The 12,877-nt window shown below is 46.0% G+C and overlaps 1 protein-coding gene across 1 annotated transcript in view; it reads right to left on the minus strand.

Moving 5' to 3' along the window:
* Nucleotides 1-12,877, minus strand: part of LOC119445042 (microtubule-associated protein futsch-like) — a 147,408-nt gene that overhangs the window by 40,972 nt on the left and 93,559 nt on the right. The window contains 1 exon segment of the mRNA XM_049664849.1: nucleotides 3,699-3,794. Within this exon segment, the coding sequence (XP_049520806.1) occupies nucleotides 3,699-3,794 (96 nt within the window).

Genomic DNA, 12,877 nt, shown 5'->3' on the forward strand with positions numbered 1-12,877 from the left:
GGGCAATATAAGTGGTCTTATATTAAAATGTGAAGGCCCTAGCACCTTTTTTATTTTTTATTAATTGTTTGCTATTTCCCCTACGCGCGCGCGCGTGTACAAAACGAATTAGCAGGCGAAGTCCCAATTTGACCTGCCTAGGATGCAAGTGCCATCTGGATATCATTTTCGCAAGTACCCGAACGCGCGGCTGTAGGTCTGGTAGAAATGCTGGAAAAGGGGTTTGTGTTTGAGTTTCCTCGTAGCAGAATTAGGTTTTCTCGTACATTCAAATTACAATCCGACGCCAATTCGTAAACCATCCGACGACGAATCCGACGCCGAATGGTAAAGTCCTACTTTACCATTTTTCTGACGGTTTTCACTGTGAGGAATTCAATTTTTGCTCACCAAAACCTTGCACCACGTGGAGGGCCTGCGCGGTCGAGATGGTTGGGGACTGATTTTCTCCGCCAATCGCCGACATGGCACGCCGGTTGCCGACGTAGGAATTTCTGCGACACGGGGCCCTTAACGCTATCGCGTTAATAGAGAGCGAACGGGCTTCCTGGTGGAGCACATAATTGGCAACCAATTTTGGCAAGCCACAGCACAGACGCAGGGCTTCCCGCTCGAGTAGAACAACATGGCGAAATTTGTAAGCTTGTGAACATGAATGTACGACACATCCATATTATAAAACCTGGCGTGCATGCAATTCTGTAGAATATGAATAACAGGGTGTCAATGCATCCCCGACCGAGGGTTGCATTGTTTACGTAGCGTGTCATCTGCTCGTTCCTCTATACTTACGTGATTAACTTGCCCAGGCCAGCTGAGGGACCCGACATAATTTACACGCGGATGCTTGACCGAGTTGACTTTAGTTATAATCTGGTCACGGTAGCAAAACAATGTGTTTGCATGATTATTAAAAGGAAAAGCTAAAAATTGAACACCTTATAACTTTAAGCGAGAGGCGAAAAATATAGCTATGCTTGACTATAGGGAGTGATCTTTGATATAGGACAGGAATGTCACCGTCTGGTGCGAGGAACGCGATATTAACTGCGTATATACATATGTGTGTACCTTATGATGACATTGAATCGAACTCAATAACATATTGAGTAACTAAAGTGGCGTCGCAGTTCCTCGAATACACTCGTAGAGGAACCTCTTAAATAACGGTAAAATTCCCTCCTTGTTAAAAATGTGCATAACCACGTGACAAGATCATTTGTACATTCAAGATTTGTAGCCGATCCACTAGACTTTTAAGCTCTACACTATAGTAGGCTTTGAAAATGTCTAGAGTCACGAGAGCAACGGCCCGTCTCTGGCGCCGTGCGAATTTCATAGCGCTTTCTAGACCCATGTGAGCATCTCAGATGGAACATTTTGGGCTGAATTTGATTTCGCTGATCTCGTACGATGGTGATACAAAATTATTTCGCCTAACTAGCAATTGGTCGAATATTATCGGTTGTGTGTCCTTCCACGTGACTCTTGAAAATCTAAAATATTTGAGCGAAGTTTCGCGCGCGTGGAATATCACGAAAATATAAACGAATGATTCAGCACAGCTAACAAGTCATCAACAGACTTGTCAAATATATGCATTTTCAATTTAACAGAGCTTCCACCGCCTGAACCTGGAGTTGAAGCAAGTAGATGTTCCACGACTACAGGAAATTAAAACATACAAATTTCACTAAAATATTCAGACAGAATTCCCAGCATGGAACGAATTGACAAGAGAAAAAATAACTTGAAATTCTAGTCTCTTGGTGCTTGTTTTCCAACAACTCGTTTATTTCTTCCAAGGTAAAGCCAACAATTCAGTATTAGTTAATCGCGGAAGTGATCTCGATACAGGAAAGAAACCTGAACTACACACGTTTGCTTTTAGATTTTGACTGGAAATCGAAATGGTTACAAGATATTCGTATTTTGCACGGAAAATAAAGGGCTCCGAAAAAATGTTTATTTGGTTCAACTTTTGGGACTGGTTTTTTAAGAACTTTTCGCAAGCGGATTTTTTTTTTGTAATCACAAGTGCATTCGGCATTCCACCAGCGCTGTAGCAATTAATTTCAACTAATCCAACCAAACATCTATTGTTCTTTCCCGAAAAATTTGCAGAGCGGCACATATAATCGTGGTATATTTTGCTCACAGCACGCGTCAGACGGACGGAGGAGGAGTTTGTAACGATTTTGATAAATACCTTCATTAAGGAATGTTCGCACCTGATCACTACGCAGCGTAATCTGTAGTCGACCTTTCAAGAAAGTGCGAAGAGACTACGGCTTTCAGCCGTGCCTGTTTTTTTTTTCTCATTCGAAAGGCCGGGGATCGAACCCTGGTCATCGTGCTCAGCCACACAAGGCCGTAACCGTTGAGCCACATCGACGGGTACTAGGGTCTTCTCTGTTCGCGAACACCACTGTATGGGGCTCCAAGGTAGCAGCGCTTTATAAACTGCAGAACCTTATACTTTTCCTTTATTTCACATTGGACGAAAATTGTTGAAGTCGAAGTTTGAGACTCAGCGTTTCCTTCTTTCTCTCTTTACGAAAGAGCTACTCCTATAGGTGGTGTGAAAAAAAAAAAAAGAGAATTGCGATTGCGGTGCTATGACTGGCACACACGTGTGACGATATACCCACAATCCGCGGCCTGGTAATCTCCTCCAGCAAAGCAAGTACCAAACGACACTCGCTTACTTGCCGCTCCATTAATAATAAAAAAAAAAAAGACGAAAAGACGAAAAGCAGTCAAAAAAAGAAAACGATACCAAAAGGTGGGCGAAGTGGCGTGACCTAGTTTGCTACATTTGCAGTTGCCGAAACCTTATCGGGAAGTCGTGAGCTGACGGTGCATGTATCAGAGGTGCGTATTCTTGCCTATGCAGATCTGCTTTGGAGTTGCGCCCCATGCTATGTGTCAACCGCGGCTTTGCGCTCTGTCGACACGCTTATGCGTGCTTCGTGCCTGCTCCGTTTCGTTGAGATAAGCTTCCAGGGTGAACCCGCAGCCGCACACGAGGTGGATATTAATTAGACTTTTAGTTTTACGAGAAGTAGAAGCCGAGCGCATTGCAAACGTGGGAACTATACGTGTGTTATGCGCACCGCGCGCATCTTTGATACTTGTAGTTTCGAGTATACGCTAACGGTTGAGCGTGCAAGTCACGCAAATATAGGGCGTTGCTTTCGGCATGTCTGTTTAAAACGCTCTGCCGCCCACGTGAGCGCTAATGCAGTGAAGTTTGTCCAAAACGAGGCCTTGAACTAATGATGCCACTTAAAGGGACACTAAAGAGAACAACTACGTCGAGCCGTATTTCTAAATTATGTATTCAATATAGGAAAAGCGAGTCTTACAGCAAGACGGCGATTGGTAAACCAGAAACGAAGCAAGAACGAAATACAAGTGGCGACGTCGTTTTCAAGTTCCCGCGGCAGTACTCTCTTACCGGGAAATTAAGGAGAACAGAGTTTTGAAGTGTTATGGGTTCGCCTCCTTTCATCTCCTTCTTAGGAATGTAAAGCTTATCCAAAATTTAACCCTCATTCGTATTTAATTACACATTACAATTTCAAAAGGAAACATCTTGATTGTCGTTATGCTTTCTCGCTCCAAAAAAGAAGGGCAAGCGTAGTAGGCTTTTGACGTATGTAAACAAGAAATGTCTAGAAATGCGTAAGACTCACCGTTGTGTGGGCCCGCGCTGACCTTGACGGACAGGCAGGCTTTTTCGGCTGAGGCCAGGTCTGTGCCGGTGGCCTTGACGTCCCATGATAGCAGTCCTGGAAAGAAAAAAATGAACGATATTAAAAGAGTGAATGGCAGGCACTGTACTATGCGTATAGACTTATCAGAGTACTACATCATCATCATCATTATCATCATCATCAGTCTATGTTTATGTCCACTGGAAGACGAAGGTATCTCTCTGCGATCTCCGATTACCCCTGTCTTGCGCTAGCTGATTCCAACTTGCACCTGAAAATTTCCTAACTTCATCACCCCACCTAGTTTTCTGCCGTCCTTGACTGCGCTTCCCTTATCGTGGTATCCATTCTGTAACTCTAATGGTCCACCAGTTATCCATCCTACGCATTGCATGGCCTGCTAAGTTCTATTTTTTTTCTCTTAATGTCAATTAGAATATCGGCTGTGCCCGTTTGCTCTCTGATCCACAGCGATCTGTTCCTGTCTCTTAACGTTAGTACTACATACCCTCCACCAAAACGAACGAGGCTCGCGTCTAGCGCGACGGCCCCATCTTTATATAAGTGATGCGGCTATCAAAGCAACGGTGCAGTCTTCTTTTCTTATTCGTGTTTAATTGATACGATTGCGAGCGGATTAAATTACTAACGCTAAAGATTGGACTAGTTGAATTACTCAGTTCACACATGATCGAACGGGCAGCAAGTGGCATTGCTTTTCATTGACGCAGCAGCAGCCGCACCAACGCAACACAAACAACGCAAGAGTGCGAATCATTGAGAAAAGGCGTGTCAAGAGGTACAGGCAAAAAGCACATGAAGATGTAAACGAAAGGCAATGAAAAATTGGCCCGAGTGGCTAGGAGAATCAGTTGGCGGCGCTAATCTTCGACTCTTTCACAACGGTTAGTCCTCGATCTATAACGCTTATTTCAATTGACCAAATCAAGGAGGGCGTCCTTGCCTATGGACAGCGACAGTGACACGCTCATCGAGAGCTCCCTGATTAAGACAATCCGAGTCTTCTCAGTGACACACATAGATAGCGAAGCAGCACATAGATAGCTGTAAGCAGTGATGCAGGGTGCGACAGGCAGGACGAAGCCTGTCCATGACGCAATCTTTCGGGCACTCGCACTGCATAGCGGGAGCAGAATTGCCGGCCATTGGCGCAACGCCAGATCACTGCAGAAAGGATGCAGACGCCGTGCTGCAAGATGGCGCGCGACCGCAGCATTTGCACTGACGGCGATTAGCGCGCCGCCGCCGCTGACCCGAGGTGCAGCGGACAGCTGGCCGCCCACGCTCCGTCTCGACAATTGCGTGCAGTGCGTGCTTTTTTGACGATCCATTCCCGAGACGGATGCGAAGTTTCGCTGCACGACGGTACACACACTAAAAAATCACGATCGCAAGATTGTGTTCTTTGAATGTGTCTTGTTAAAACTATGCATCGCAACTTCGCATCCATGATCAAGAACAAACTGGTTCGGTGCACCCGCTAGTGAGTGTATACTGATTCACGCTCATTCCAGACCCGTACGTGTGGATGGAAGTGAGTGACAGTCGCGTTCGCTAAATGCTCGTGAGCGTTGTTGAGTGCTGGCGAGTGCGAGACGTGTGCATGCACTTACATGCGAACGAATGCTCGCAGGGTTCGAAGCGTCGCCGCAATGCGTGTTCCGAGGTTGTATAGGTGTGCAGTTGCACTTGTGTCACACGCGTGTCACACGCCTACTGCACACATCTCATGCTGACGAGTATCGGAGGCATCGGTGCGGAAACAGGCGTTGGAACAAGCCTGGCCTCAGCTCGGGCGTTCATTTTGCGCAGCAGTCGTTGCAGCGGTGCACCGGACTTGTCAGCATCGTAGTAAGTACAGTCGACAGAGCTGGCTGCTGCTGCTGCTGCTCTGCTGCTGCTGCTGTTGTCATACCGGCACCCGCGAAGGCGATTACTGGGCAACGCACTGGCGCGTCGATATGGCGGGCACCGGCTGCAAGCTCGATATCTCACTTGCGCCCCGCGAGATGTAGTTACAAGAGTCAGTGTGAAGCGTATCGGAGAAAAGCAGGAGACACATGCTACGCTGCGACGGTTAACCATTTAGAGAGTCAAGGACATGGATGTAGTATAAATTGAAAACAGCTCAAATTGCTGAAAAAAGAAAAAGGAAATAGCGTCTGCGTCTCTGTGTGCTTCGCTGCAAATCATTTGGGACGTAAAAACTTCTACTAATATTATTATGGGTGTATTTGCCAGAATGTCGGCAGGGCACACAGCCATACCTCTATTTATGATAAAAACCAAACGCCCGTGCAAGGTTTAGCAATTGACGAAAACGCGAAGACAAAGTGAAGACACCCATTTCTAGAACTGCGCGAGGCGTGAGGAAGCTGCGGAGGCGATGTATACAGCAAATATAAAGAAAATAATAATGCTAATAATAAACTGCATGTTGCGAATGGTCCACTAAAATTCGATCAGCCTCACTTCACCAACGAGAGGTGAAGCACCACTTTTCGTACTGTTTTCGCTTCTTCTTTATCTGTTCCTTGCTGAGTAAGATACGTGCCATCTACTCATCCAAGTTCGAACCGAAATGCCACAAAACGGTCCCTCGGTTGAAAAAAAAAATAAAGTAAAAGTAGGTAGGTGTGCTTTCACATTTGCAGGAGAAGCCTTGCTCCCCGCGACGCCCCATAGGTGCGCAACGCTTTGTCGCCCCGGTGGCAAATTATTCAAATGATTTACCGGCCTCGCGCACCTCGCTTTCCTTCGATCGTCCCTACCCGGCTTGCTTTCACTGTAATATTATCCGCAGGCATTTCGGCTCGCGAGCTTCCCTGACAGAACAGGGGGAAGGAGCAGCAAGCAGCGCGGGGAAATGTTGGCTGCCCTCTCAGGAATAATCTCCAGCAGCAAAAAAAGTAAAAAAAAAAGCAATAGTAGCGCCACCATCACGTACATTTTCTCTACCATCAAACTACAATGACCGCGCTATACAGACTGCTTCTGCGAAGCTTTTTATTGCTGCTGGACTTCAATTCAATTTTATTTCCTCCCCTACCGGGCTAGGTGTCTTTAATAATAAAGAGTTTTTCGGCGCCCTCATTTTTCATGACCAGCCTTCTTGATGTCTTTCTTTTTTGGTTGTGAACAAGCTGTGAGAGCAACGGCACATCCCCCTCTTTTCCAGAGCGAACAACCAAGAACACGTTCATGCCTGCTACAGACAAGCTCCCTCTCTTCCCTTTTCCCCCGTCTGGATGTCGTAAGAGCAACACAACTCCCCACCCCACGCCACTTCGCCTTCTCCGTGGCTTCCCCGTATACCTTAGGCCTTGTGCTCCTTCTCCCTTTTTTTTCTGCTTTGGGTTGCTTTAGATCGCGTGTCGGTACCATCTGATGGGAAGATGCTTGCACCGTGATCTTCCCGCTCCTTTTACCTCTTGGCGTCGTCGTTGTCTGGCAGATGCGTGCGCCCATACGTGGATCGATGGTGGCGAGACGGCGCTGCCGACGCCAGACAACTCCGCGGTTAAAGTTAGGCCTACTTTGAAGAGAGGGGAAAAAATTAAGAAAACGAGGACACGGCTATCCATCTCTTCCTATAGCCTCCACTGCTGCTGCTGCTGCTGCTGCTGCCGTTTGCCTGTCTGACTGCCTCTTTGCCGCCTACCGTTCGTCTCACCGTGCGGAATTGTGCAGCGTATTCCGACGTTTGCACAGGTCAGGATAAGTTTACCGGGACATGCTCTCTCTCTTGCGCCCTTATCAAGGTAGCAGCTTTTTTCAAAGATGCTCGGTTTCATATCTTGGTGGAGTAACTTCAAAAGAAAAGCTACAGCGCTGTATAGCTCCCGTTCGATCTAAATATTTTAAACGTTCCTGAAAATAAAGTTTCACCTAAAGAGCCCAAGAACGGTCCGAGGTTTGCCATCGCCTGGGCATTATAGAGTACAGCGTTTCTCAAATCGGCAGTCCGCGAAACCAAAAGGGTCTTGCGGCAAGGTTTTACAACCGACTACCGCACCTGCCACCGACGCTAGCTGCTTCTTTATCCGCTCTGGGCGCTCGATGAGAAATGCGAGGTTTGCCCACTAGATTGAGTTATGACACCTAGTCAGAAGAGACGAGCTGTATGTGCGCATGAAAGCGATGAAGATTGGCACATATGTCTTACACTGAAAATACAGCACATTCTGTCAGTGGCGGCTCTTTATTCCAAGTGCTACGGACTTTTTACCCTGACTACAGCATTGGACTCATGGAGCTACACTATATTATGACCACCAATAAAACAGCAAAGCTTCGGCGACGTAATAAACTTCTGATAGCACTAGGTACGACTAGCTGCATGTTCCTTGTGGACACTGTGCAGTGAGCACAGAAGCGGCCGCTGACTCGTGGATACCAAGTCGCTTTGGTCAGTCTAGTGCACCCTGAACTTCAGGTTACTCGATGCCTAAAGAGAAGACAACGCAGACGCCTCGCTATTTGATGGGCAGGCCGTGCCTGGCGCAATCGAAACCACCAAAACGCCGAAGAGCATTCGTGTGGTTGGTGTCTACACCGACTCCATCAGCGCTGTTACGGCAGCACCCAATACGAGTTTTCAAGACACCGCCGAATCGGAGAAGGCATACGCAAGCTTCGAGGTCATCCTCATTTATCGTACACAGGGTACAGGAACATAGAACCGGTACAACGATCTAACGAACAAAAATTTACACTGTAAACGCACACCGAAAATCACACGTGATACCTTCCCTTCAGACCACAGGTCTGTATTTTTTGCCCGAATATCACTTCTTCGTCGGGACACACACGCCTGCTTTCTTTCCTTTCCCATCTAATCTTTCTCGAGTGGAGAAACTGTCTTCGAAGAATACGGGCTGGGGCTGCCTTAATTTATACCTCCCGTCACCTGGGCCTGGGGTCCAACACCTGTACACCCAATGAACTTGCCAAAGTGTGCAGTCCCAGCGTATGTACAACAGCGGACATTCACAACCTGTGGTGGCTCTTCCATGGAACGAGCAACTCGACACGAGAGACAATAATAAGACTTTCCGTGTTATATGAAATGATCAAACAGGCAGTTAAAGGCGCTGGCTCATCGACGATAAGTTCGCTAGGCCACTTTTGCAATTCTTACATATGAACGATGCGTCCATGATTTTATTTATATACACCTATTCCGCAGGGCAAGCTTCACGTGAAAAAAGAATTAGGCTTTTACAACATTAAAAATGAGTGCATGATAACAAATTCTGTGGGCGCCGAAAAATGTATGATAACAGATAAAAAAATCATTGAAAACAGCGGCCCCATACTGATATGCAACACAGCTCGACAAAGTGGAAGAAAAAGTGTTCCTGTCGTCTTTCTCTTTCGGGTTAACGTTAAGGTTTACTACCAACGGAATGTCTGCAACGCGACGGTATATGGGACTTCATCCTGGATTATCATCATCTGCGCTTATAAAAATATTGTTCTTCATTTCTCGCTTTCTTTCTTTTCCTTCTTCTGCCATTAAGTAACCCGAAAACGATCTGAGTGTTCGGGCCACGTGTTTTTTCCCCCCGCTATTAACCCACCTCGGTGGCTCAATCATTACTGCGCTCAGCTGCCGAGTACGAGGTCGTGGATGCGATTCCTGGCCGCTCACAAATAGGGACGGAATGCAAAACACCCCTGTCGTATTACGCTTTGGCCGCATTTTAAAAACGACAAAGGCGAATCGAACCTTTTCCTCGGTATGCCACTATGTACTATTTCGGTAAAATGTAAAGAGAAAAAAAAAAAAACGAAGAAAGGAAAACCCCGTCATGTTCACTGCAGAACGCAACGATAACATTGTATAACCGTAAGGAGTTATAGGAAAAGAAAAGTTTGGGCTGAAGAAGGACAGACAGAGAAACAAATTCAGTGGTTAAATTTTTCTTCAGCGCGCGCGCGTTGTTTCCTTTATAGCTATCGTCACTCGCTAGAAGGCGCTCATCTCGGGTAACGGCATCCGCTAAACGCTTGGTTTTCCTTTTGTTTCCTTTTGTTTTTCATATTTTGTTCGCTTTTCGTGGGAACTTATATCCTATCACAATTGTCAGGAAGGTTTCGGGCTAGTTCCAAGTGCAGGAAAGAGAGAGAGAGAGAGAGAGAGAGAGAGAGAGAGAGAGAGAGAGACTACTAAACGCTTCACGTATCGACTTTAGCCGCAGGTGTTGCCGTGCGGGGCCGTAAGCCGTTTCCAGGCCGCTGGCTGAGAGACCAGACAGACGCGCGAATTCGGTAGCCGGCCAGCTTCAGTACCGTTTGCGCCTCGGAATCGGGTGCACCGGTACCGACAGGATTTTATTTCGTGGTTCCAGAGAAACTTAACGGAGGGCTCGCTCTAAGAGAGCATCGTGTTTCTAAACGCCGCGGGCAAGACTCAGCGACGAAGAGATAAAAGAAAAGGAAGAAACTGTAAGGATGAAGGTGACGGTAGTCGTGCTTTTCGAGTGAATTTTTTTTCTTTATCGTGTCAAGATAGGCCCCGGGGACATACATAAGGCTATGCCGATCGCACGAGAGCACGACATATCTAAACGAACTAAAGCACCTGATAAATGTTAGAGCCTGAGCAAGCAGCACTGGTTTGGACAACGTTGTCAATATTCGCTTCTGTTCGCGTGTTTCTAGGGTCTTTTAAAGAGATCATTCGCCATTGAAGCTGAAACATTTGTAGATTTCAAGTTTATCGTTTCAGGAACGTCGTCTGCAACAACCGGCCGGTACTTTTTTTTGTTTATATGCCAGCCAAGCAAGAATATATTTAGAACACGCTGTATTTATCGACTAGAAAGCTTAAAACAACCCCAATTAACAGCAGACACGTTTTTATGTCATAAGCTTTTAGTGACTGTATAGGTGTTCGCAGGTGATATTGTATAAAACAAATCTTTAGTAGGACGTTCTGGCGGGCTAGTTGGTTCATAGCTTTTAGACGTTTATAAACTGCGCGAAAAAAACGAGGACACAGGAAAGAAACACAAACGACACCAGAGTTTACAGAGTTTATATACTATATATATTACCGAGTGCACAGAGTTTATATAAACTGTCTAAATGAATTTTTTTTAATGAAGAGAATCGTATGTGTGGCTACAGCAAAAATATATATTTAAAGAGAAGAAAATGAGATTGGAAATTCGCGACTGGCGCGAAAACGTCCTCATATTGCGAGTCACGTCGTGACGACGTCGCGAGTGCTACCTGCATCAGCTTTTTAGGAATGGGCAGGGCATTTTCATTGCCTTGTGTGCTTCAAATAACACTTACGCACACAAGTGGTATGATGCTCAGAAGTGTTAATTATTTCTGAAGTAACCTGTTCATTCACAATCATCATCACCATCGTCAGCATCGGCAGTCACTATCATCATCATCATCATCACCATCGGCAGTCTGCGCTCGTGTTGTTGTTTGTGTTTCTTGTGTCCTCGCTTTTTTCGCGCAGTTTATAAACGTCTAAGAGTAAAAAAAATCGCAATTATGCACCAAGTCTACCCTCCCCAAAATTTATTTACATCGAACTTTCCAACGAGAGCTCCTTGGACGTCACCATGATTATCTCTGGACTGTCGTAAGCATGCGTGAGCCCCGTTGAAAACACCGCAGAGGCTGCAGCACGTCCCTTTGCACTCACGCGCAACATTCCAGAGGGGACGTGCTCTCTCCCTCGATGGAAAGGTCTATAAAAAGTCTACATACATTTTGATGTTAAGTCTACGGGTCGTTTGCACAAAGCGTGTGAACTTATGACTTTACACCTTCTGAAAACTACTGTCTATTGATAGTATGCAAAGCAATACCCGTTGTCTTTCCGATAGTCTGCGGACTACGCTAGGACTACCAAGGAATGAGACTTGTTAACGGTTGTATATGGATTGTATGTAGACTTTAAATATCGAAAAGGACGGTCTATAAATAGGCGAAATGCTCAACGGTAAGTGCACATAGTTTATATAGACTGTCTAAATGAAACTTTTTAATGAAGAGAATCGTATGTGTGGCTACAACAAAAATATATATTTAAAGAGAAGAAAATGAGATCATAAATTGGCAACTGGGGCGAAAACGTCCTCATATTGCGAGTCACTATGTAACGTCGCGAGTGCTACCTGCATCAGCTGTTTAGGAATGAGCAGGACATTTTCATTACCTTGTGTGCATCAAATAACACTTATGCACACAAGTAGTATGATGCTCAGAAGTGTTAATTATTTCTGAAGTAACCTGTTCATTCATAATCATCATCACCATCGTCATCATCAGCCTAATTTATGCCCACTGCAGGACGAAGGCCTCTCCCTGCGATCTCCAATTACCCCTGTCTTGCGCTAGCTGATTCCAACCTGTTCATTCTCACTGATGAAGTCAGGGCAGGCATAAAGATCCCATACTTTCAGGAAGCCGATGACACGGAAACGAGTGCTTTAAGAGGCACAATTATCACAAAAGAATAGCCTACGTAACTTTCGAAAAATTAGGCACCGTGATCAATTAGGGCTTAATTCAAAACGCAGACCGTCCCGTTCATAGAACTTTAACCCTGAGCCGGTCAGACAAACAACCATTTCTCAGAGCGAAAGGTTCTGAAACGTTCTCGCGACGGTTACTTATCACTCTCTATCTTTCTGAAGTTCCAAGCATTCGTAGTTTTGTAAACGCCGCTAGGTGATTAGTCTCTGCCAACATGCACAATCATTGCTCATTGATGCAGTAATAACGCAGTATTTCGTCGGATAAAATCTATTCGCGAATTCGCGACGCCGTTTGAATCCAAAAGCATGAAGTTTAGGCAAATCCATGCACTGCGCATCATTCCCCTGCTGGCTGAACCACTATACATGTCTCCCCCATATATATGATGATGATGATTTAATGGCATCCCCTTTGAAACGGGGCGGTGACAAATAGTAACCAGCGCCAGAGCTCCCTCTAGTGAGTTTTGTAGCAAACTCGGATCTTTCACCCAGCGTCCGAGACTTCGCCATTAAGTTAGACTTGCACAAGGGCTCACAATAAGTGCAGTACACAAGCCACCATTCCTACCCCCCCCCCCCCCCCCCCCCCCCCCGCCTCGCCTCCTTCACGCACGTCCCCTCGAT

The sequence above is a fragment of the Dermacentor silvarum genome, chromosome 3, assembly GCF_013339745.2.
Source record: "Dermacentor silvarum isolate Dsil-2018 chromosome 3, BIME_Dsil_1.4, whole genome shotgun sequence".
NCBI classification, from domain to species: domain Eukaryota; kingdom Metazoa; phylum Arthropoda; class Arachnida; order Ixodida; family Ixodidae; genus Dermacentor; species Dermacentor silvarum.